Source organism: Colossoma macropomum, unplaced genomic scaffold, assembly GCF_904425465.1.
Source record: "Colossoma macropomum unplaced genomic scaffold, Colossoma_macropomum, whole genome shotgun sequence".
Classification (NCBI taxonomy): Eukaryota; Metazoa; Chordata; class Actinopteri; order Characiformes; family Serrasalmidae; genus Colossoma; species Colossoma macropomum.
The window spans coordinates 15,798,769-15,819,142 of record NW_023494785.1 but is presented as its reverse complement, the minus strand read 5'-3'; the positions used below and the strand labels follow the sequence as shown (position 1 = coordinate 15,819,142).

Sequence of the window (20,374 nt, the reverse complement as noted above, 5' to 3'; positions counted from 1 at the left end):
CAGTAACACAACTGAACTTTTGTTTATTTCAGTCATAGAAATTCCTGAAACTAAACCTTGTGCCTTGCATTTCATGGATTTATGTGGATCTTCAATGCATATTCTCTCTAAATTTAGTCCTAAAGCTTTGCAGCAAAACTACTTAACTTCTCTAATGTACTACATATTCTTCCCTCAGAAACCATCATTTTAAAACGTGTGCATTACAATACTCACAAACAAAATCAGCTGTTTTTGTGCACAACACTGCATTTATTCATCATCAACTGTTCATTTGTGTCTGTGTTGTACGTACTATTACATTTTCACATTTGTGTATGGCAATACATTGTTAAAAATGTAAGCTCAGCACACACGCACATCACAATGTATTCATCTTGAGAAATTCCCTTTGGCAGTGAATGGGTCATCAGCCAGTACAAAAACCTGTCACTCTGACTCCACTTGTGGAGGAGGCACTGCTGTTCATGAACATTCTCACTGAATTCCAGAGCTTACACATACAAAACAGTCAAGTCTGTATTGGCCACACCTTTTTAAACTTACGTGCCTGCTAAACAGCAAGCACCAAATAAATAGAACACCACATGCGAAAGCAACAGGAAACTTGTAAACTATATGCAAGTTGATTGCCAAGCAGTAATAACCAGTCTGTCAATTCCCTGCAAAAATAAAATAAAATAAAATAAAATAGTTAGTGTATTCACTGCTAATTCATAATTACAGAGATGGCAAGAGCATTGGAGATATGGAAGGTCTGATTAGAAATGTTGACAACAGTGGGGTATTTCACAAAGCTGGATTTCTCAGTGAGCTGAGAATGCTCTTTACCCATTTTCCCATTAGACAGCTAACATTTTTTGGCTTAAATTTAGCTAAATGAGAAATCCTGCTTTGTCAAATACTCCCCTGGCAGTCTAGCAGCTACGTGACCCAAAAAAAAGCACATAACAATAGGGAACAGAACAGTAAACGTGCTTAGGGAATAAAGGTAGATTTAAGATGTTTTCCTTAACCTTTGAATTTTAACCCCATTCACATATCAATGTAGTGTTTACAGTGAAAGGTTGTGTGTCAACAGTGCATTTAAACCCACAAAATCAGTTCACGCAAAATAATGTTGCCTTGTAAGTATAGCCTTATTTTATGTTCGTTATGAAATCAGATACATTTTTGTGAGGTACAGGTTCTGATGGCCAAATCCGAAGATAAAAGGGAAAAAAGGGACATTGAGAATAGAGGGGAGCGAATAGAAAAAAAGAAGTAGTACTGGTGTACAGTACGTACTGTAATGCAGCCAATAGCAGGCAACAGGCCAGAGTGCCAAGACAGCATGACCTAAGGCCACAGTGGCACATTCAGTACAGTATCAGTGCACATCATTTCCACAACACAACCAATCAGCCATCAAGTGCATAGATCCTGGTAGTCCAGACATTCAACATACAGCACCATTTCAGCAATATTTCAGAAGGCATGAAATTAGACATCCTCAAATCATCCACCCTCCTGCATAATCAAAAATAGGACACAAACCAGACAACTGTACTAAACTGCCAGTGTCAGAGCTGAAAGATCTCATCCTCTCTGTCCCTCAGTTTCTTGGTACGTTTGGTGATGGTGAGAGGCACAGCCCCCAGCACGGCCTGCTGACCCTGGGAAAAGACACTTGAGCCTTGGGTGCTGTGACGGAGCTGTTCCGTTGAAGAAAACCTCAGAACAAAAGATTGAAAAAATTAAGCCAATGGCTGGTCATGTATGCTGTTGAATGCAAAAATTGCCAATAGTTAGCTTCCTGGGTTTGATTGATGGAGCAAGAGCTGCCAGTCATTGCACTAATTTTGGTATCAGCAAAGGAATTTGTAAAACTACTGGGCATCCTGAGATTTGTGGATGACATCAAACACAACTGCTTCACCCAGGCAAGATGCAGAAACATTACAGCAGGTAAATAATGTGTTAAACAAGAGGCACTGCAAATGGATGACAGTAAAATGCTGCAGATAATAAATATAAACAACAGTGAACAACATTTACTTACTGTTTATCTCCCTCTTGACATGTTTTTATGGCTGCTTGTTTTGACTGATCAATCAAACTATCCATCCTTTTAAAATAGTCCGATGGAGAAAGATCTGATGGCACTTCTTGACTTTCAGAGTCTGTTTGGCCATTCCCAGCAGGAACCTGATGCTGTGAAATACGCTCTTCTTGATTTGACACTTCTTGCAGTAACTCATTCTCATTAGTAAACGACAGGGACTCTGTCAGCACAGGGATGGAGAGGAACTTCTTCAGGAATATTGAATCGTTGGTATACAGTCTGTTTGCCCGTTTGATTTGCTCCATCTGCAAGAAGTAAAGAACTGGTTATGTAGATAAGCTGAGGGTCAAGAGCAATAACCTAATAAGCTATGTTCATGCTCTAACTATATAGAGCACCTCTAAAATTCTTACTTACAGACACGCCATATTTCAGTGACAATCCTTGTAGAGTATCTCCGGGTTGAACTTGATGTTCAATTCGTTTTTGCCTGACTGGTGATAAGGAGGAAGTCACCAGACTCCCATAGGACTTTGTACGCTGCCCGCGAAGGAGCCCGTGTGCCCCAGTCAGGGACGATACTCGGTCCGAGGACATGGCGAGCTTTGTATATGACTGCTGACTCTCCAGCAGGCGGAAGATTATCCGTCTGAGTATGACGAATCTTAGCAAGTGAAACAACAGGATGGCTGCCACATACCGATTTCTATTGTATTGTAAAGTTAGCTGTCTAACTTACCTAGCTAGCCCAGCAAAAAGCGGGTAGTAGAACTACTTCACTGCCAAATATGAGACTAACGTTACTGACCAGCTAACGTTAGCTACAGTAGGTTAGATTTTAAGTCTTGCCGACACCTCACCCATCTAAACAGGGAAAAGTTACTAGCGTTAGCAACTATATCATTATCTTCATGACTTGTTGTACTACATTTCAGTTTAACAGATAACACTAGCCAGGGCTCTAACGTTAGTTAGCTTACTAGCCAAGGAACCGCAATGACAGTAAATTAAGTTAGTTAGAAGAGTACACAGTACTTGCATTAACCAGTGCATAACTACACACTGTAGCTAGCTAAGTAAATAAACAGCACATCGTACTGTTGCAGTTGTGTACAACACAATTTATATAACGCACTGACGAAACGGACGCTGTCTGTGTAGCAGGAAGCACACGAGCTAATAAGATAACGCTCCGTATCAGCTGCCTAACTTGTACAACATATCAACATAGCTTGGCGTGCGTAGCTTAGCTTAGCTAGCTAACGGGCACTGGTCTGTTTAACTCGTGTTAAACCTGATGAATAATTCGCTCCTTAAACGTCACCTGGGACGGGTCTCAACGTCTTTCAGATGTATTTCGGAAAGAGCATATAATAAGCAATACCAGCTAGCTATCTGATTGGTCAGGCTAAATAACAGTGTCGCTCATTTTAGTTTGTTGCGGTTGAGCGGACTAGCCATTAGCCTAATGCGCTCACTAAACTAATCTGGCGTTGCCATGGTTCCACCCTGCCAAAGTCCTTATAGGAAAGTCTGCCCACTCGACGGCCCGGTCAGTTACTTCCACTCATACAAGACCAGACTCCTATCTCTTTGAATAGGGAGAGACCTATAAACCCGAAACTACAACCCACATTAATGTTACACAAACATATTTGAAATGATTAAAGTCTGGCAAAAACAGCATAAACAGTTTATATCGTTTGGCTTTAACAACACACAAAAACACGCTTATTTTCTAGCTTGGTCTACCTAACGCGCGTGCGCATATCTCCACAACAAAGGGCGCTTTTCCTGCTTCCTTCTTAACCATCAAGCCGATTGGCTCTTTTTACAGAAGGGCGGGACTTTCCTCCTAAATAGACGCCATGATGTGTTCCCATTCGCTTAACAACCAGTGGCCGATCTCCCCTTTATACTATCTTTGTCTCTGCTTAGCAAGTTCCACAGTGCAAAAAGGAACTGCGGAGCCATCAGCATCTTAGCTAACGTTATTAAAAATGTCTTTCAAAAGGGAAGGTGATGATCAAAGTCAACTAAATGTCCTGAAGGTAATATATGATCTGATTAAATGCTGAGGAGAAGATATGATATATGTGTTGATATATTTGTCATTTAACATTAAGCAACTACTTTCACAGTTTTGTTGTGGCTGACGTTAGCTAGCTAACCTAACCCATTTAGCTGTCATACTCAGCAAAACCAAACCACAGAATTCAAACAGCTGATTTCAATGTGTTGTCCTTCTAGAAACGGCGTGTTGCGGATTTACTGTCCAACTTCATACCAGAGGACGAGGCAGTTCTGATGAAAAATGGAAGGTGGTGTAACGTTAATCTACAGATCTCGACGCTAGCTAGCATAGTGCATGTTAATGCTGCATGTTGATGTAAATTAAAAGTTAGTTTACAAGTCGTAAGTTGCGGGATAACTAGCCTTAATATCACCTTAAGTCCTTTGTTTCTTTGTTAAATTTTGTGTTAATATTTGCCTGGTGGCAGCAGGTTTTACCTTACTGGAGTACAGCCAGTATTGTATGGTAGCTACTTTTTGTAATCTTCAGAATCTCCAGTCCGTTTAGACGGGTGACTCACGTGTGAAAACTGTGTGCAATATTATAAACATTGTCTGGGTATGTAAGTTAAAGTTTACATAGAATTCACCAGAAAGTTCATCCCATCTAAATAAACTCCCTGGTTGTGGTCAACGCTGACAACGTTTGACAACAGCAAGCAACAGAAATATTTCTTCTGTTGTGCACATTTTTTTCAGAAGCCTGTGCCCAGCATGGCTTTAGATTATGAGGTTTACAAAAATAGTTTTATTGTGGATTATCCAACCATTTTAGAGTCCAGTGCTTTCAGGCAACTCTTGCTAAGTAAAAGCTATGCACATGTGACCTTATTATACCATCCCTATATATCTATGCATGTATGTGATAATCTGATTGCATCTACCTTTGGATTTTGTAGGTATAGCTGTTTAGTGTGTTCACATCGTCCTGTTTTTGACACGGTGGATATGCTGGCCATACACAGAAAGGGAAAGCGTCATCTTGAAGGTGAGATTCAAGATTGTTTTATCCAGCATTTTTGGCATTATTTATCAGAGAATTATTTATCAGAGAATTATATATCAGAGCGCTGTTAATTGCTGTTTCCAACCCTCTTGGGTTCTCCACTGTCCAGGTCTAAAATGGTTTTATGGCAGAAAAGCTCGAATACAAAATGAAACTGATAAGAGGCGACATCAAGATTATGTTAATAAAGAAGAAGACCAGCAGGTAAACAAATTGCATTTTCCATTTGCATATTGCCATTTCTGTTTTTGCCTTGTATATCATGTACAGTGTTGTTTGTCGTTGATGTCTGATGTTTATGAACATGAATATGTTCTCAGGAAGCTGGCTGCTCAGCACCATTGCTCACACAGACAAAAAAAATTACCCGCCATGCCTTACTAAGATCTGCTCCTTACAGCAGCTGTCATAAGAAGGCCAGGTAAAGCCTAGGTAGTTAACTTTCTGTTCTGACATCAGCAAATGTATTGCTATTGAATTCAGTAAGAAACTGTGTCATTTTGAAGTTGCTACAGAAGTGCCTGCATCAGGAATACACGTTTATTTCACATTATCCTATTTTATAAAATAGAATATTTCATCAGCGAGTTAACTTGCCCAGCTAAAAAATAGCCATTGCAGATTTATAATGCTGTGTATAAATGTTCTGAAAGCAACACTGCATTTGTATAATTTCTCTGTTTATGAGCATCTCTCTGTCATTATTTTAAGTGAAAGATCTGAGAACGTTACAATGGGATTCAGCCCACTGGTGAACAGCGACTGTGTCTCTCAGAGCTATATAACCACTGCCAAGAACAATATCCACACAGAAACCAAACCTGCTTATGGTGAAAGTAAGTCTGTTTTTTTCAGGGATGCATGAAATATTATTTTGTTGTAGTAGAGCATCACTTCTTTAGGTAATATTATTATTTTCCTCATATGTATTTGTTGTATGTGTTTGTTAGCAAATCCAAACCAGGGCCAGAATGGGAAACAAATGAAGAAAAAGGACCCCAAGAAGTCTGAGTCTGAGCCCTTGACAGAGCAGAGACGCAGAGAACTAGAACACTACCTTAAATTAAAGAGGTATGATATCGTTCGTCCATTATAGCATGTGGTTGTCAGCGTAACATAATGACCTACCATATACTATATAAAGGGTGTTTTATCAGCAAAGAGCCAGTGTTGATGCATGTTTTCATTCCAACACAGCAGGAGCACATATAATCAGTTCTTTGCACACTTAGACTTATTGATTAAACAAGTGGAATCAGGTGTGCTCCTGTTTGCGATAAAAACCTGCAACCATGCCAGCAGATATGATTGGTCCTATATTTAAGGCTATATTAATTAAGCCTTAATAGATATTCAAACTGTATATAGTATACAGAGTTTACTAAGTCCATCCATTTGGAATGAGACCTTATGGGCTGTTGTATCTCTCTGAACATGACGCCTTAGTAGCAGAATCAGAATTAAGCTGTCTCTTCTAAGGATTAGTGTTACCCTTTTTAACTGTTTTTCTGTTTCAGTGCCGGATGGCTACAGGACCCAAGTGGTAAATGGGTAAAGGATGAAAATGTGGAGTTTGATTCAGATGAGGAAGAACCACTCCCACTACTACCCTTTAGTGAAACTACATAGATTACACTGGGAAGGCACCTCTGGCAACTTCATGCTCTCTGCACTCCTCTCTGCTTCTTCAGAATAACCTCTCTACTGTGTTAAACTGTGCGCTCAGAAAACACAGGCCAAGAGAAGAGGGACTGCAGACCTAATTGCTGTTCAGTGAGGAAGTACATTTGTACTCCAAGATCTGTGTTGTTAACATGTGAAGGATGTGCCTTTTTGAAGAGGCTGTTTTATAGAATGGATTGCTTTGCAACAAAAGGGAAAAGGGATAATGTTTTCTCTAAACATGATGATGTCAGATAAGTCAGATTTATGTATTCTGCTGCATTTGTTTGTCTACAGCAGTAGACTCTTTGTTAGAGTATGTCCTTATACCATGAGAGATCACAGAGGTAGAACAGAATCAGATATGGAATTACAGCTTGTAAATCACAGCTCTGGGTCCTCTGCCAAATGCCACAGTGGGGTGTGTATATAGAGCCGCTGCTGCCCTCTAAGTTTAACCACGATGACCTGTTCGTTGTAAGAAACAAAATACACGGTGTGTCAGTTAACTAGTAACTAAGTAGTTATTTCGCAGAAGTTTAGCTCACGGGCATTATGTATTTAGAGGAAGGTATTGCTGTGTATATAGACACAGATCTCAAGAAAAAATGTCTTGAGAGGTTAGCAGCTGTTCTAAAGATGGAACCTAAGTCTTCTGTAAACTCCCCCTTCCCTCCTGACCTGGTGAAGAGATATATTTGGTGCTCTGTAACTCAATCCCTTGGGAGTGGCTTTCAGATCTCATAGTCTGTAGGTATAAATAGTCAGGTGGCAGAGGATCAGGGAGAGCTGTGGTGGGGAATTGAATAGTTCCGACTGGGCTGAGCTCAAAGGGCTCAACGGTAACAAGCTCTTCACAATGAACTCCTCACACAATAGTTCATCACTATGAACAGAGCAGAGAGAGGGAAGCTGTACTACGTCATGTTTGAATTAAAATCTCAGTTTTGTAACTTTTGTTAATAAATGCATGGATTTCTGATCTGCTTATAGCAGCATTCTGACTATTGCTGCTAGGCAGCAAATCCATCTAGGAGGATAAACGGACTGGTCGATATGTAAATGTCCTACATTTCTAAGAATAAATAAATGTGTTTTCACATTGCTTATTAGTTATTTGTCATAAATTATGTACATACCGGTGTGCCATCATATGAATAAAGGACATTATACATAGTGTAATGATTAGTGATTGATATAATGTTGTTTTGTTTTCTAATTTGCAGCTTGCCTACCTTGTAAAGCTAATGCAGAATACTAGTAATCAAATTCAGATGATCAGATTGGTTTTTTGGATTGTTTGGAGCAGGTCAGCGACGGGCACACCACTTTGTAAACTCAGTTTAACAAAACTGAAGACAATGAAGAAGATAACGTTTTATTTAAAATATGTACAGAACTTGTTTTTTGTTAGAAGCACCATCTCGCAAAATCCATGACTCAAGATATGATCAAATAGTGTCTTTTTACAAGTTTACAAACTCAGATAAATTGAAGGCACATTATCTTTATTAAGTCAGAAATCATTTGGCTTGATGAAATCCAGTGTCTACAAAAATAAGTGCAGGGCTGGAGTCAATGATATCCACAATGAGAGGTGGTGAATGGTTAAGGCACAATTTCGACTGTCATGAATGCTCCAAAGGAGACCATCACAGCCTTTGACTCAGCTTACCCTCTGCTGGCGGACTGGATATGGAAAAACATAATAAAGGATACATAACATTTTCAAGCAGTACATATTTTTTATTTAACTACTTGCTTAAAAAAGGCTTCATTTTTCATTTACATGAGTAGAATCAATTTGGTATTATGATAATACTGTAGAAAACATCATGAGAATTGGCGAAAAAATGAATAATCCAGTTTTCAGAATACTAATCATACTCACAGTAGTCGTTGTTTCTGGTGATGGCTATAGCTGCTCTAGCACGAGGGCCCTGCTGGGTGAAATGGTAGCCTATCTTCAGGATGCTGGGATTGTTCTCCAACATAGAAGCAATTTCCATCTCCACTGAGTCTCCCAGCTTCTGTCTCTATATGAGTACAATGAGGATTAAAATGTTTAAGTAACACAACCAAGAATGTGCATTCTGTGCTGTAATGAGCATTGTACTACAGATCAACATAAGGTTATAAAGACACTGTGCACAGCAATGATTTAAAAAGTGTTTCAGTGATTCACCTGGTTGTCAATCTTGATTTCAGCAAGGGTGGAGTTTTCAGACAGGGCTTTAATGATGGCCATCATTCCTTCTGCAGTGATGAAGTTAGACTCGATGTTCAGGCTCTGCAGTGTGGTATTCTCTGTTAACATCTCTGCTATAGCCTGATCAGTAGAAGAAGAATGAATTTCAGTTTCAGAAATTTGTCCAATCTTTCTGTTTTGCTCTTTTCTGAATGCATTTCAATAGATCATGTTGTGATTTTACTTCTCTAATTGTCCAAATGGGCAATGAGGAGACAAACCTTGCAAGACTTGGTTGGTGAAAGCCATGTCTATGTATGTATTAGGAATGTTACCTAACAGTACTCACATGAGCCACAGGATCGTTACTGCGTGTAGCAACAATGCTCAGGCTCAGTACATGAGTGTTTCTCTTCATAGCATGGAAGATCTCTTTCAGAGTTGGGATGGGAATGTCCTACAGGATAAAACGAAAAAGCATTCTAGACCAAATATTTCCCAAAAAGACATTTTGTGAAGAGTTAATTAGAGTTTGGTTGAAGAAATAGCAAGTACACATCAACAGCTCAAAAATGGAATTAGTCTAACTAATAATAATAATAATAATAATAATAATAATAGCTGTGTCTTTAAGCTGCTAAGAGAAGGTGCCTAATGAATTTCTTGAAACAGGAGTTCCATAACTTCAAAGCATAAAAACAGGAAAAGCATCAGTAAGCAGTGTAACACCATTGTGTCTTTGGCTTTCAGATTACCGGGATGTTGTTGAGGTTGACCTCTGTCAGGCTGCTGTCATTCTTCTGGATTCTGCGCAGTGTGTCCTCAACATCAGTGTCATTGGGAGGCTCATCAGGGTAGATCTTATACGCATCAGGCTTCACCACACCTACAGAAACACAGACACCCTGGGTTATTATTGAGGAATGCTGAAGTTGTGAAATGATGCAATCTTAATAAATATCAAACAATGTGAGATAAGGACATACTGTTGATGCCTTCTGTATTGGCAATCCTGCCAAATGTATCCAGGGCATCATAGTACTGCTTGTTGCTCATTAGTGTGTACATTCCCAGGATAGCTGCAAAGACACACATAAAATATGTTAAAGTACAGGTTAGATTTCATTGGAGAAAAATCCATATTTGAAAGTCGAGGCGCAGATTGCTTGTAGTAAAATGTAATATACTTAATAATACTGTAAAAAAATGAAAAAGGACAAAGATTTCAGAACAAACACAGATGATTTTAGCTAAAGTTCAGTGAGCTCCAGTGATGAAAGGTAGGGCAGAGTGGCTGGCCACTGCCCATGTTACTGATCATCACCACCAGGTGTCAGTGTTTTGCAAAACAAAGTCTCTCATAAGCCTCCACAGAGAACTTGGGAGGAGAACAGACCACTGTCATCATGTCGTTATTCTGTAGTCGGCACCATGCTCTTATACCCATATAAGGAACTCCAGGTTTAAAAGGAGTTTCTCTATGAGAAGAATTTCGAGTTTTTGAAAGAGTTTTCGAAAAAGAAGCTGACTTCAGCTTCACGAAGAATTGAAGGCCATGATATGAGCAGGTTCCTCTATTTCTGCTTTCACAGCTGAGTAAAATTAACTTATTTTTGCTGTTTCACAGAACCAACAAGTCAGTATTGTTTTGTCCCATTTTCTAATGTTTGTCATAGCTAACCACAACCGCTGCACCATTTAAGGTGGAACGGAAAAACTTGAAAAAGAATCTAAAGTCAGCCTTGTAGTTTTAACACTGGAAGTAATTTTTGATAAGGAGTTTTAGGCTATTGAAATATCCTACTTAGAGGTTTTATTTACAGGCATGCCTATAAATATGCAACACTGTAGGACATTTCGATAAGGTATCATAACTCGCAAGAACACCGCCAAAGCCTACCTCACTTTGTGTAGCTTAGTGACATCAAATTGATGCGCAGTAGCTTTAGCTTGCATGTAGCAATATTAGTATTAAGGCTCTTTAACAACCTCATAATTCAGAGGATGCAGCGATATTTGGGAGAAAAATATACACAGAACAGATCATATCAGGTTCTGAACAGTGTTATTTACCACAGGGTGTGATAGAGGCAAATTTCAGAAAATCCCTTTCATTCTGGCCATAGAGAAATCAGGCTTAGACCCGGAGTTCCTAATATGGGAATAACACAGACTACAGAATGGCGCATGACTACAGTGGTCTATTACCACTCTGTAATGTCTTCCTGGTTTCTCAACCACTAGAGGGCGCTCCTGAGTGAGTGCAAAATAAATAGATGGAGCCTTTAAGCAAAATCATAGTTTATAAATGCTTAAACTTTTAAATATAAAATAATACATTTATTTCCTGAAAACAGAACTGCATAGAATATTTTTACATCACTGTTCTATTTTTAAGAGCTTTTGAACTTGAGTTATATGAGTTTAAAACAACGCCTCATGTGCATTCATGGATCAGTGTGTGCAAACAGCCAATGAGCTGCTCTGCTCGCAAACCAATCAGCACTCAGTAGCAACAATGCTAGCATCCTGCTGCCCAAAATCCATTTGTTGTAGAAAAAAGGAAACATACAGATAAGTTTTCTTTGTTTTTTGTGTGAAATACACCCTTCTACTTTCTAAAATTAAAGTCCTGAGCAAATGATCAGAAATTATTTCACCTTTTGATTTTTTGCTGTTTAGCTCCAGGCACCCTGGTTTTGATATAACGGGGGAAACAGGAAGAGGCCAGGCTCCTTATAAACCAGCTCTGGCCTCCAGCCCTGTTTAGAGAGGCTTCATCAGCTGGAAAGGCCTTTTTGGGTAGAGTGAGGGAGACAGAGGGACAGCTGCCTTTACAGTACGGCTTACGCTCACACAATAACAATGTTACGACCCTAACACTATTAAGAACAAAGATAACAAGACTGGCTGCGTTTTTATAAAAGCATGAGCATCCCCAGCTGGCTTAGTCGCGCGTCAACTTGGTCAACATGGATTTCAGTGACAAAAACACGAACGGAAGAATGATGGAACTGTAAAGGAGCTTTAATCCCAAACTGGATGCGATCCAGAGTTAAAACTGTATTCTCAATGAAGGGCTCTATCACGGTAATCTGCACCCAGCGAACCGCTCCAAAAAGTCACCCACCACCACACAGCTCAGAGACAGCCAGCCGTGCCAGCACATGATCTCCACACGATACTTGTCCTGCTGAAATATAGTGTTACTGTATCGGCTTTTGAAAGCGAGGCTACAAATATCAAGATAAAAGATTGCAAAGTGAAGAATTGTGAAAATTTTATTGTTGAAAATTTGAACACTCTCTGCAGCTTAAAGTATACAATGGTCAGTGTAAGGACACTTTCTGTTGTTTTTTCCATATAGTTTTATGAGAAAATAGATGTATTATAAATATAAGATAAAAACATTTCCCAAACCTGCCAGACGCCTCTTAAGCGACCCTCCTTCTCCAAACCCCTCCCCTCTCTTTCTGCGCTCATACTAACCCGGTGGCCCTTTGCCAGCTTATTTTGGTGAGTTGCTGAGCTATGGGAATCAGATACTGTGTGGTAGGGCCCCGGGGCAGGCACATCTGTAATGCATGGTGACACATATGGTGATACTCCAGTCCAGGACTACCATTTTTCACACATAAAAATACTTTTAAAAGTCATCCAAATATAAACAGGTGAAAAGTAGGCCATGGTGAAATGTTAGGATGTGTTCTCAAAAAACTGTGCTGTATATATGCGGATAGCAGTTGCTGTTATTGAGCAGGATTAATGTAGTGTTAGATCTTAGCCTGTTCAAAATGATCTGATTGCACTAGGGACGCTCATATTTTGCCATCTAGGTCCAGAGCAATTCACTATCTTTATTGGTGACTACATATTTTATGTTATCATGACGGATGAGGCTTTGAGTGAGAGACTATAGCTGTGAAAGTGGATTTTCTGGGAGGGCAGGTAAAATGTTTAATACAAACATCATGCTTGTATTTACATTCAGCAATTGTTGTAGTAATATTTTTTTTACTTCATTTTTAAGTTTTGGATGAAAACAAAAGGGTTAAAATCTTGTCCAATTAGGGCCTTTGTCCTGTGGTATCCAGGCAGATACAGCCAAGCAAGCACTCTCATTGGCTAGGCCTTCAAGAGAAAACTGAAGACCTTGCACTTTGGATTAAGTACCAACATAATTAGGAAAGTAAACCAATCATGTTTTGATTTACATCGTGGGATCAATTTTGTGAGAAAAACAACATCACTCTAGGCCTACTGGCCTACATATGTCACTGATTGTGAATACGAGTAGTAGTCTAACCAGGTTTTAATCAGATGTTGGAAATGGAAAACAGAGGTGACATCTCTATGATAGGGCTCTTTACTGAAAGAGTTACTGCAAAACTCCACCATACAAAGTATATGGAATTTCAAACAATTTTAAAAACAGCTTTAGAACAGTGTCTGCTGCATGTACAAAGAATGTATGTAGAAAAAAACAATGGCTCATTCTGTGTTTGGTCCATGTTTGGTGTTTTTTTTTGTGCATTTGCATGTGGCATTCTCTCTTGCACCAAGGTCTGTTTTAACTGAACGAAACCTGAATACACCCTTACAAACGTCAAATATACATGTTTAATCTATAATGGGAAAGGTTCATCTGCACCTCCATTAGCTCAGTGCTAACATAGTACTAGAAATCCCATGGGGAAATTAGTAACAGAGTTGAGTTTTCACATTTATGTCTTGAACTAACTTGAATAGGCACGTTTTGCCACTGGTAATAGGTATAAGGAGAAACTGCAGAGCAATTTGTCATGCCACCTACCCGCAATGTCACACATTTCAGCATCCGTGGCGTTTTTCAGGGCTTCTTCCAACTCTGGTTCCAGCTCGATCTGCTCCTCAATAGGTATCTGTCCTGATCCAGGCTTTGGGATGAATTTCTTCCCTAAATAGATACACAGAGATTCAGTTTCAAATCCATCTCCCCCCACTGTATTATTTCTTCATTATGCTTCCACTTTACAAAGGCACAAACTGCAGTACCTTTCTTTTCTCCAGTAAAGGGCACCAGGTCTTCCCTGTCCTGGTGTTCCAACGCCTGTTTCTCCAGGTAATCCAGCAGAGCATTGCGGTCAAATGGCCCTGTTGGACTCTTCTTGGTCTGATCGCGCTGACGGAGGCCGGCAGGAAGGATGGTGTTCTGGAAGCAATAATTTCTGACATTTGACCATGGTGATTTTTGAAGGCTATAAATGCTAATAATACAAAAAATCAAATACATTTTCCTTGACACTGTACTATTCTGGGACCAATCTAGCCTGGTACATGAACAATTAGGGATACTGCTTATTTCAAATTGGGCTGGCGTTTTATATTTCCAACCAATTGGTTGCTGTTATTTAATGTACATTCACTCTGAATTCACATCTAGATGTGGAGTTTGAATTTGTGTTTTTTGACCCTTTGAATTGTGTAATTATATAAAATCCTCCTTCTCAATGTGTAAGTTGAGCAGCAGGTTTGGGTTGCCTGGTAAGGTATTCTGATTAATAAGCTATATCTTCTCTACCTCAGGGTCCATTTCCTGAAGCTCATAATCGAGCTGCTCCAGCTCCTCAGCACTGAGGCCCCTGAGGATGGCATCCTCATCGATGTCCCGAGGGTCACTCTTTGACATCTTGGCTGCTTGATTTAACTCCTACCACGCACCACCAGCCCAGAGACAGAGAGCCCTGACAAGAGAAAGAACTGTTTCAGATACATTCTACAAATTACAAATACATTCATTCCACTTATACAAATTGTATGTTATCACTGTCATAACAAAAGCTTGCATTTCTGAAATAATAACTATAAGAAAAACAAAGAAAGTGTTCTTTAATTTACAGTACTGTGCAAAAATGAGATATTTTCTTAGAAAAATTATTACATTTCTGATGAAAACAGCCATTACTTACAAGTTACTTATTTTTCAGGAGGATATCAAATGTAAGGTAATCCACTTACATAAGAAAGGCAAAGGTTGAAAGAAAATAAGTAAGAAAACATGAGCTTTCAAAACCGGAGTACAAACAATCATTAGATGCAGAGAAAACAGACCACCAAAACTGTCAACACCTGATAAACAGTGCTTAAAGCTTTCATCTTTGAGAGAAAATCAAGCTCCACTCTTGCTTCAGATCTAAAAAAAAAACAAACAATTCACTGTGAGAAGACAACTCAACACTAGGGGCCGGAAAGGATGTGTAACTGTCAATAAGCCCTCAATAAGGGAAGAAACTGACACCATGTAGGAAATTTTAAATCAAACAAAGAAGCTACTGGTATTCTCAGAACAATGGACTGACCAGTCCAGACCTCAACATCACTGAATGTGTTTGGGATTATTCAGAGAAGCAGAAAATGCCACTAACTTCTACGACTTTGGAGGTGTGGAAAAATATCCCTGCAGATTTCTTTGAAAAACTAAAAGCAAGTCTCTTGAAAAGAATGGAATCTGTAATAAAGGCAAAGGTTGGACACACTAAATATTGAAAAATGAGAACATATATTTAGTTTTTGGGCGTTCTGTGTAACTAAAAAAAACTATCTTTTTTTTTCCTGATGCTGAAAAATGAATAACTTGTACTTAACAGCAGTTCTGGCTGGAAATTAAATGCATATAGTGAGGTGTCTGACTTTTGCACCATATTGAAACATTTCCATTTGTCTATCCATCATGAAATTGTAACACAGTATAAATATTTTTAAAAGTTTTGATATGACAGTGGCACATTTTTTTACTTGATCTCAGTGATTCACAGCGGGTTAAAGGCTTGTTTTTTCAGAATGTCTAAAGACAAAAACCAAGCATTCTCCGAATAAAAAATACTGTTTTTATTACTTAAATATTCCTCAAATGAATCAGCATGGCAGGACTAGCATTTGATTACAGAGCCAGCATTTCAGATTTTCAGGCTACGGCATGCTGAGGAGGATTCCATATGACAGCGTACTCCAATTACAGCACATAGCACTGGCTACAATATTTGGAACATACGGGATGGAACATATGAAGAGAAGACCGTCCACAGCTATCATTGCAGAGCAGAGAGAGAGAGAGAGAGAGATCTTTGCTATTCTTAGTCTCAGAATGGCAGGCCTGAGTTTTGAGTTACAGTGGTGAGGAGCAGAGAGAGTGGTGTTCCCTCATTTATCAGAGGCTTACATTCACATCCACACTGCTCTCACTGCTGCACACCCACTGGTGAGCACGACTGATAGGAAACACCAGGAAGATCCACAGTTTCACACTGCCACACCCTAAAAAACAACGGCATTTGGCCCAGTTGTACTGGGGTCTAGGAGCAAAACATTAGCCATGCAAGCGAATGTACCAGAGCTTGTCTGCACCTTCAGCTTTCATAAGCACTACAGACTTCATGCTAAGTGCAAAGCTTTTGGTGCATTAATGGAGCAGCACGTCTAGCTTACTGATAATCAGTTTCACCTGGGTGTGTATGCAAAGAACAATTTTTTCAGTTCACTGAGTAAAGTAATGCATTAATAAGATTCTAACATGTACATGTTTACACATGCACGAAATATATTACATAATGTCATCTTTCAGTTCCTTTTAGCAGTTACTTACTTTTGGCAATAACTGTACTGATGTACATGTTTAATTTAATGTGCTACTTATTTTCAGTGTAGATTTTGCTGAAATAGGCCTAAACATGCATTATAAGGCTTCAGATCTTACATAATGAAGCAATTTTAAGCCCAAATGAGATCATAATATTCATATACACCACGGATCATTTGATCCATTTTGGCAGAGTTGCTGAATCTGACATAGGAGGCTCATTTTCATGTAACTGCGTCCTCTCACATAGTGATGACACTTCTTACACAGTGCCTAAACCTCACTGAAAACACTTTGTTGATTCTTGATGTTTACAGGCATATGCACGTGTGAACATGTGTGATTTTCTAAGTGAAAATAATTTAACACATCCTCTATGTGAGAAAAAACTTAAATATGGCATTTTTCTGCTAGTTGTAGTGCACAATTCCTATTTAATTGCTATATAAATTTTGCCATAATGTTTACACAGGTCAGGTCACATTTCATGTTCTATTTTTCCCCAATATGCTAAATTCAGCAAATAAACATTAATTGTGCATTAAAATTGTGCTCTAAGCATGACTAATTATGCTCTCTTTGTAATGAAACATATAATTGGTCAGTACTTCTTTAAGTATTGACAATCTGATCAGAATAGTGTACTGGTACATAATTTAACAATTAACTATAAATATTGTTATATAGCCCAATCCATTACAGAATGTCATTTATAGGGGGAGGTAAGGATGAACAAATTGCTTCTGAAAAGAGAGAGAGAGAATGTGGGTTATCAGGGTGCATATCAGTTCAAGATGGCTCTAAATTGTTAAGCCAGTGTCTCAAATACAGAAAAAACAGAGGATATTAACAACAGAGCAACACCCAAACAACCCAATTTGGTGAGATTACTGAGGGTGTCTATGAGACATAACGGATCTTCTATCTGCCTGACAGAAATCATAGTGGACATACAGAATAAGTGCTATTCCTTGTAATAGTCAAAAAATTAATAGTCAACTTTCCTCAACAGACTTAATAAGCTTAATAAGCTACTTATTATGAACACAAACTTACTAGTTACTTACTAATTAATACTTCTTTTAAAACATGAGAACTTTTTACTGTTTCTGTTAGTAATGTTCATATGTGAAATGCCTTTTCGACACATTTAACACTGCTTTGTCAGAAGCCAGGACAAAACTAAAGATTTATAGCAGACACAATTATAAATATGAGTAAGCCAGGTCATCTCCTTGAGGAATACAGCCCTCAGTGCCACCGGCCATCTGACATCTTTATGAGTCCATCACATTTCCCTAATAAGAATGTCTAGCCACCTGCTTCATGCACCTGTCTACAGAGCTCCCAAGGCACATCAGCCCCACTCCAAACAATATTAAGGTACGGCAAAGCACTGTGTTACACCTGTTTGACCAGCTTGCTCTGAGGGGTATTAAATGAGATCTTTCAATAAGGAATTTCAGTCACGCAACCGAAGAAAGGATATACTGTACCCATACATCTCAGTACTTAATGTTGTGTGCATACATCGTGAAATAATTGTCTTTGCAAGAGGCAGATTAGGTTAGTTTATGATTTGCAACTATGCACCTGGAGAGCTATGCTCCTACAAAAACTCAATGCTCCTACAAAAACCTCTATCTAACACGTATGACAAGCTAATTGAGGGCTTCTGGAGCATCTAAATATTAGAGCCAGTTGACCTGGATTAAGTTTGCAACTCAACTCTGTTGGGTACATCTCCAAGGATCAGCCTATTGACATCCCCTGTTTGTGCAATGTTACTAGAGTCACGCTATAAACATACAGCAAAGTGTTAAATGTCTCGAGTTGACGTCAATAAAAATAATTACAGACCATCCACCAATTACGTTTTTGCAAATGCCGAAGAGAAAACTGTGTCAATGGCAGCTAATGAACGGAAAGTCAACTCAGCGTGAGTCATAACTAGTATGAAATTTACAATGAGACAACATTTTCCATGCAATTTTCATGTATTGGACCAGTTTTTGTCTATTAAAAAAAATGAAAAATGAAAACATTTAGCAGGACTAATGCAAGTTTTTGGTCAAATGTTATCACAAATGCCAAACAGAAATTAGCTTCAATGGAAAACTGTTTTCTATATAACACCACCGGCCGTTTTCTCCGTATTAGTCAAAATTTAAATATTTAATACGACTACAGCAAGTGTCTGTTTAAAATGTCCCTTCAAAAGCAAAGTGAAGTCATGCTGCTTCAGTGCCCTATATGAAGTACAGCTGGGAAACCCAAAACTCCCTGGTGGCTACTGCAGGTGGGCTCTAAGCGAAGGTCAGGCAGCAGCACTCTGGAGTTAACCAATTAGCTAACCTCCTCCTCAAGTTCAGCGTTGTACAAAGTCTTTAACAATAAAATATATTCTGAAGAAGAAATTTATTTAACTGAATTTTATAATGTTGGAGTTAGGACATTTAGAGATTATGTAGTTAAAGTAGAGGTAAATAATGTTTGAATATTTCAAGAAATGTTTTAAACACTATGTAGAACTGTTTTATGCAGAACTGTTCTACTCCAGTACCAAGGTTCTTCTCCAGCTGACCCATCACACAAAAGATTTCACACTATTTGTGGGTCAGCTCCTTCAGGTCTCACCGTCCAAGTGTAAAATTCCAAATCAACCCCAGCTTAATTTTAGCTTCACAAGTCAGCTACTTCCAGTCTCAGTTCAGCTTTCACTCAACTCCAATAACCAAGAGAGATCTGTGTAAAAAAGCATTTCAAAACTACATGACTGCACTAAATTGTGTAAAAGTCTAACTAGGCTTAATTAAGCTTCTAAATGAGCTACAAGAATCCCATGCAAATTCTACAAGGCCCTAAAAGTCAGCTTAATCCAGTCAGGTCTCTTGGACTGAAGGGTGAAGAACATGCTGTATTTGACAATTTAACAACCAGACTAAAGCTGAACGGTTACTTCAGTCATTCTACACTGCAAAATATAATGCACTATACATATTTTAAAAAATTCAACTTAACAGTACACCACTATACTTTAGTGCAAAGTTACTACCACACATCTACCACACATCAAAAAGCAAAAACTGTAAGGCTGCATCCAGTGGCACCAAATTCATAATAACATTAAATGCTGTCAAAGCATTTATAGAGGTACATATCATTTATATATCACGTAACTGCAGAGGTGATTGTAACTGCTGGTACAGTGTTTACACAACACAGTTAGTCTCATTCCAGTAAACAGTATAGCCCAGGCATACATGCACACACACGCACACACATTAAAGAAAGCACAGTTCCTGTGATAGTGAGAAGTTGTCTGCTACTTACCTGCACTCAGAGTCAGTGCTAAAGCCTACAGCAGGGATGACCCAGCCTTTGGAACCGGAGAGCAGAACTATGGTCTCCCACCCCCGTATTCTCTCTCCACCCCCACCTCCCACTCTCACTTTCCTACATTCTGGGCAGTGCTGAGACAGTGATACTAGCTGGCACACACTTCATGAGGTCAGCATGTCATTATTTTTGATTTAAAAGAGTGACCATGAACTGAAAAGAGAGAGAGAGAGGGGGGGGGAGTGTGTGTGTGTGAGAGAGAGAGAGAGAAAGAGAGAGAGAGAGAGCGACCAATTGCTCATCAGTGGGTATGGCAACCTCTAGTGGTCAAATTGGGTACCTTTAGAAATAAAGTGATATTTCTGAAGTATTTTTGCTTTTCATTTCAGAGACATTATAATGTATGATTTTCCTTTTAATTTAGATTAACTAGGACTTACATAGTCG

At 38.9% G+C, this 20,374-nt stretch overlaps 3 protein-coding genes across 5 annotated transcripts; 1 reads left to right on the top strand and 2 right to left on the bottom strand.

Annotated features, from left to right (window-relative positions):
* Positions 1 to 229: 229 nt before the first annotated feature.
* Positions 230 to 3,961, bottom strand: lysmd1 (LysM, putative peptidoglycan-binding, domain containing 1). Its single transcript, XM_036584370.1, has 3 exons — positions 2,462 to 3,961; positions 2,042 to 2,349; positions 230 to 1,713 (listed from the first exon to the last, which is right to left on the bottom strand). Exons 1-3 carry the CDS (start codon positions 2,639 to 2,641, stop codon positions 1,563 to 1,565), a joined length of 639 nt encoding a protein of 212 aa, XP_036440263.1. The 5' UTR covers positions 2,642 to 3,961; the 3' UTR covers positions 230 to 1,562.
* Positions 3,950 to 7,890, top strand: scnm1 (sodium channel modifier 1). The gene is made up of 8 exons (XM_036584358.1): positions 3,950 to 4,095; positions 4,295 to 4,365; positions 5,017 to 5,105; positions 5,233 to 5,327; positions 5,444 to 5,544; positions 5,835 to 5,959; positions 6,074 to 6,194; positions 6,641 to 7,890. The coding sequence occupies exons 1-8, from the start codon at positions 4,045 to 4,047 to the stop codon at positions 6,750 to 6,752; spliced, it is 765 nt and encodes a 254-aa protein (XP_036440251.1). The 5' UTR covers positions 3,950 to 4,044; the 3' UTR covers positions 6,753 to 7,890.
* A 341-nt stretch (positions 7,891 to 8,231) lies between these two features.
* Positions 8,232 to 20,018, bottom strand: tmod4 (tropomodulin 4 (muscle)). 3 transcript variants are annotated; one of them, XM_036584327.1, is made up of 10 exons: positions 19,922 to 20,018; positions 14,534 to 14,696; positions 14,008 to 14,164; positions 13,787 to 13,909; positions 9,960 to 10,052; positions 9,729 to 9,859; positions 9,323 to 9,430; positions 8,971 to 9,114; positions 8,677 to 8,821; positions 8,232 to 8,474 (listed from the first exon to the last, which is right to left on the bottom strand). In XM_036584327.1, the coding sequence occupies exons 2-10, from the start codon at positions 14,639 to 14,641 to the stop codon at positions 8,452 to 8,454; spliced, it is 1,032 nt and encodes a 343-aa protein (XP_036440220.1). In that variant the 5' UTR covers positions 14,642 to 14,696; positions 19,922 to 20,018; the 3' UTR covers positions 8,232 to 8,451. The 3 variants fall into 3 exon arrangements, with proteins under 3 accessions (XP_036440220.1, XP_036440237.1, XP_036440229.1); XM_036584344.1 differs by lacking the exon at positions 19,922 to 20,018 and adding an exon at positions 19,226 to 19,244; XM_036584336.1 differs by lacking the exon at positions 19,922 to 20,018 and adding an exon at positions 14,922 to 14,940.
* Positions 20,019 to 20,374: the final 356 nt, after the last annotated feature.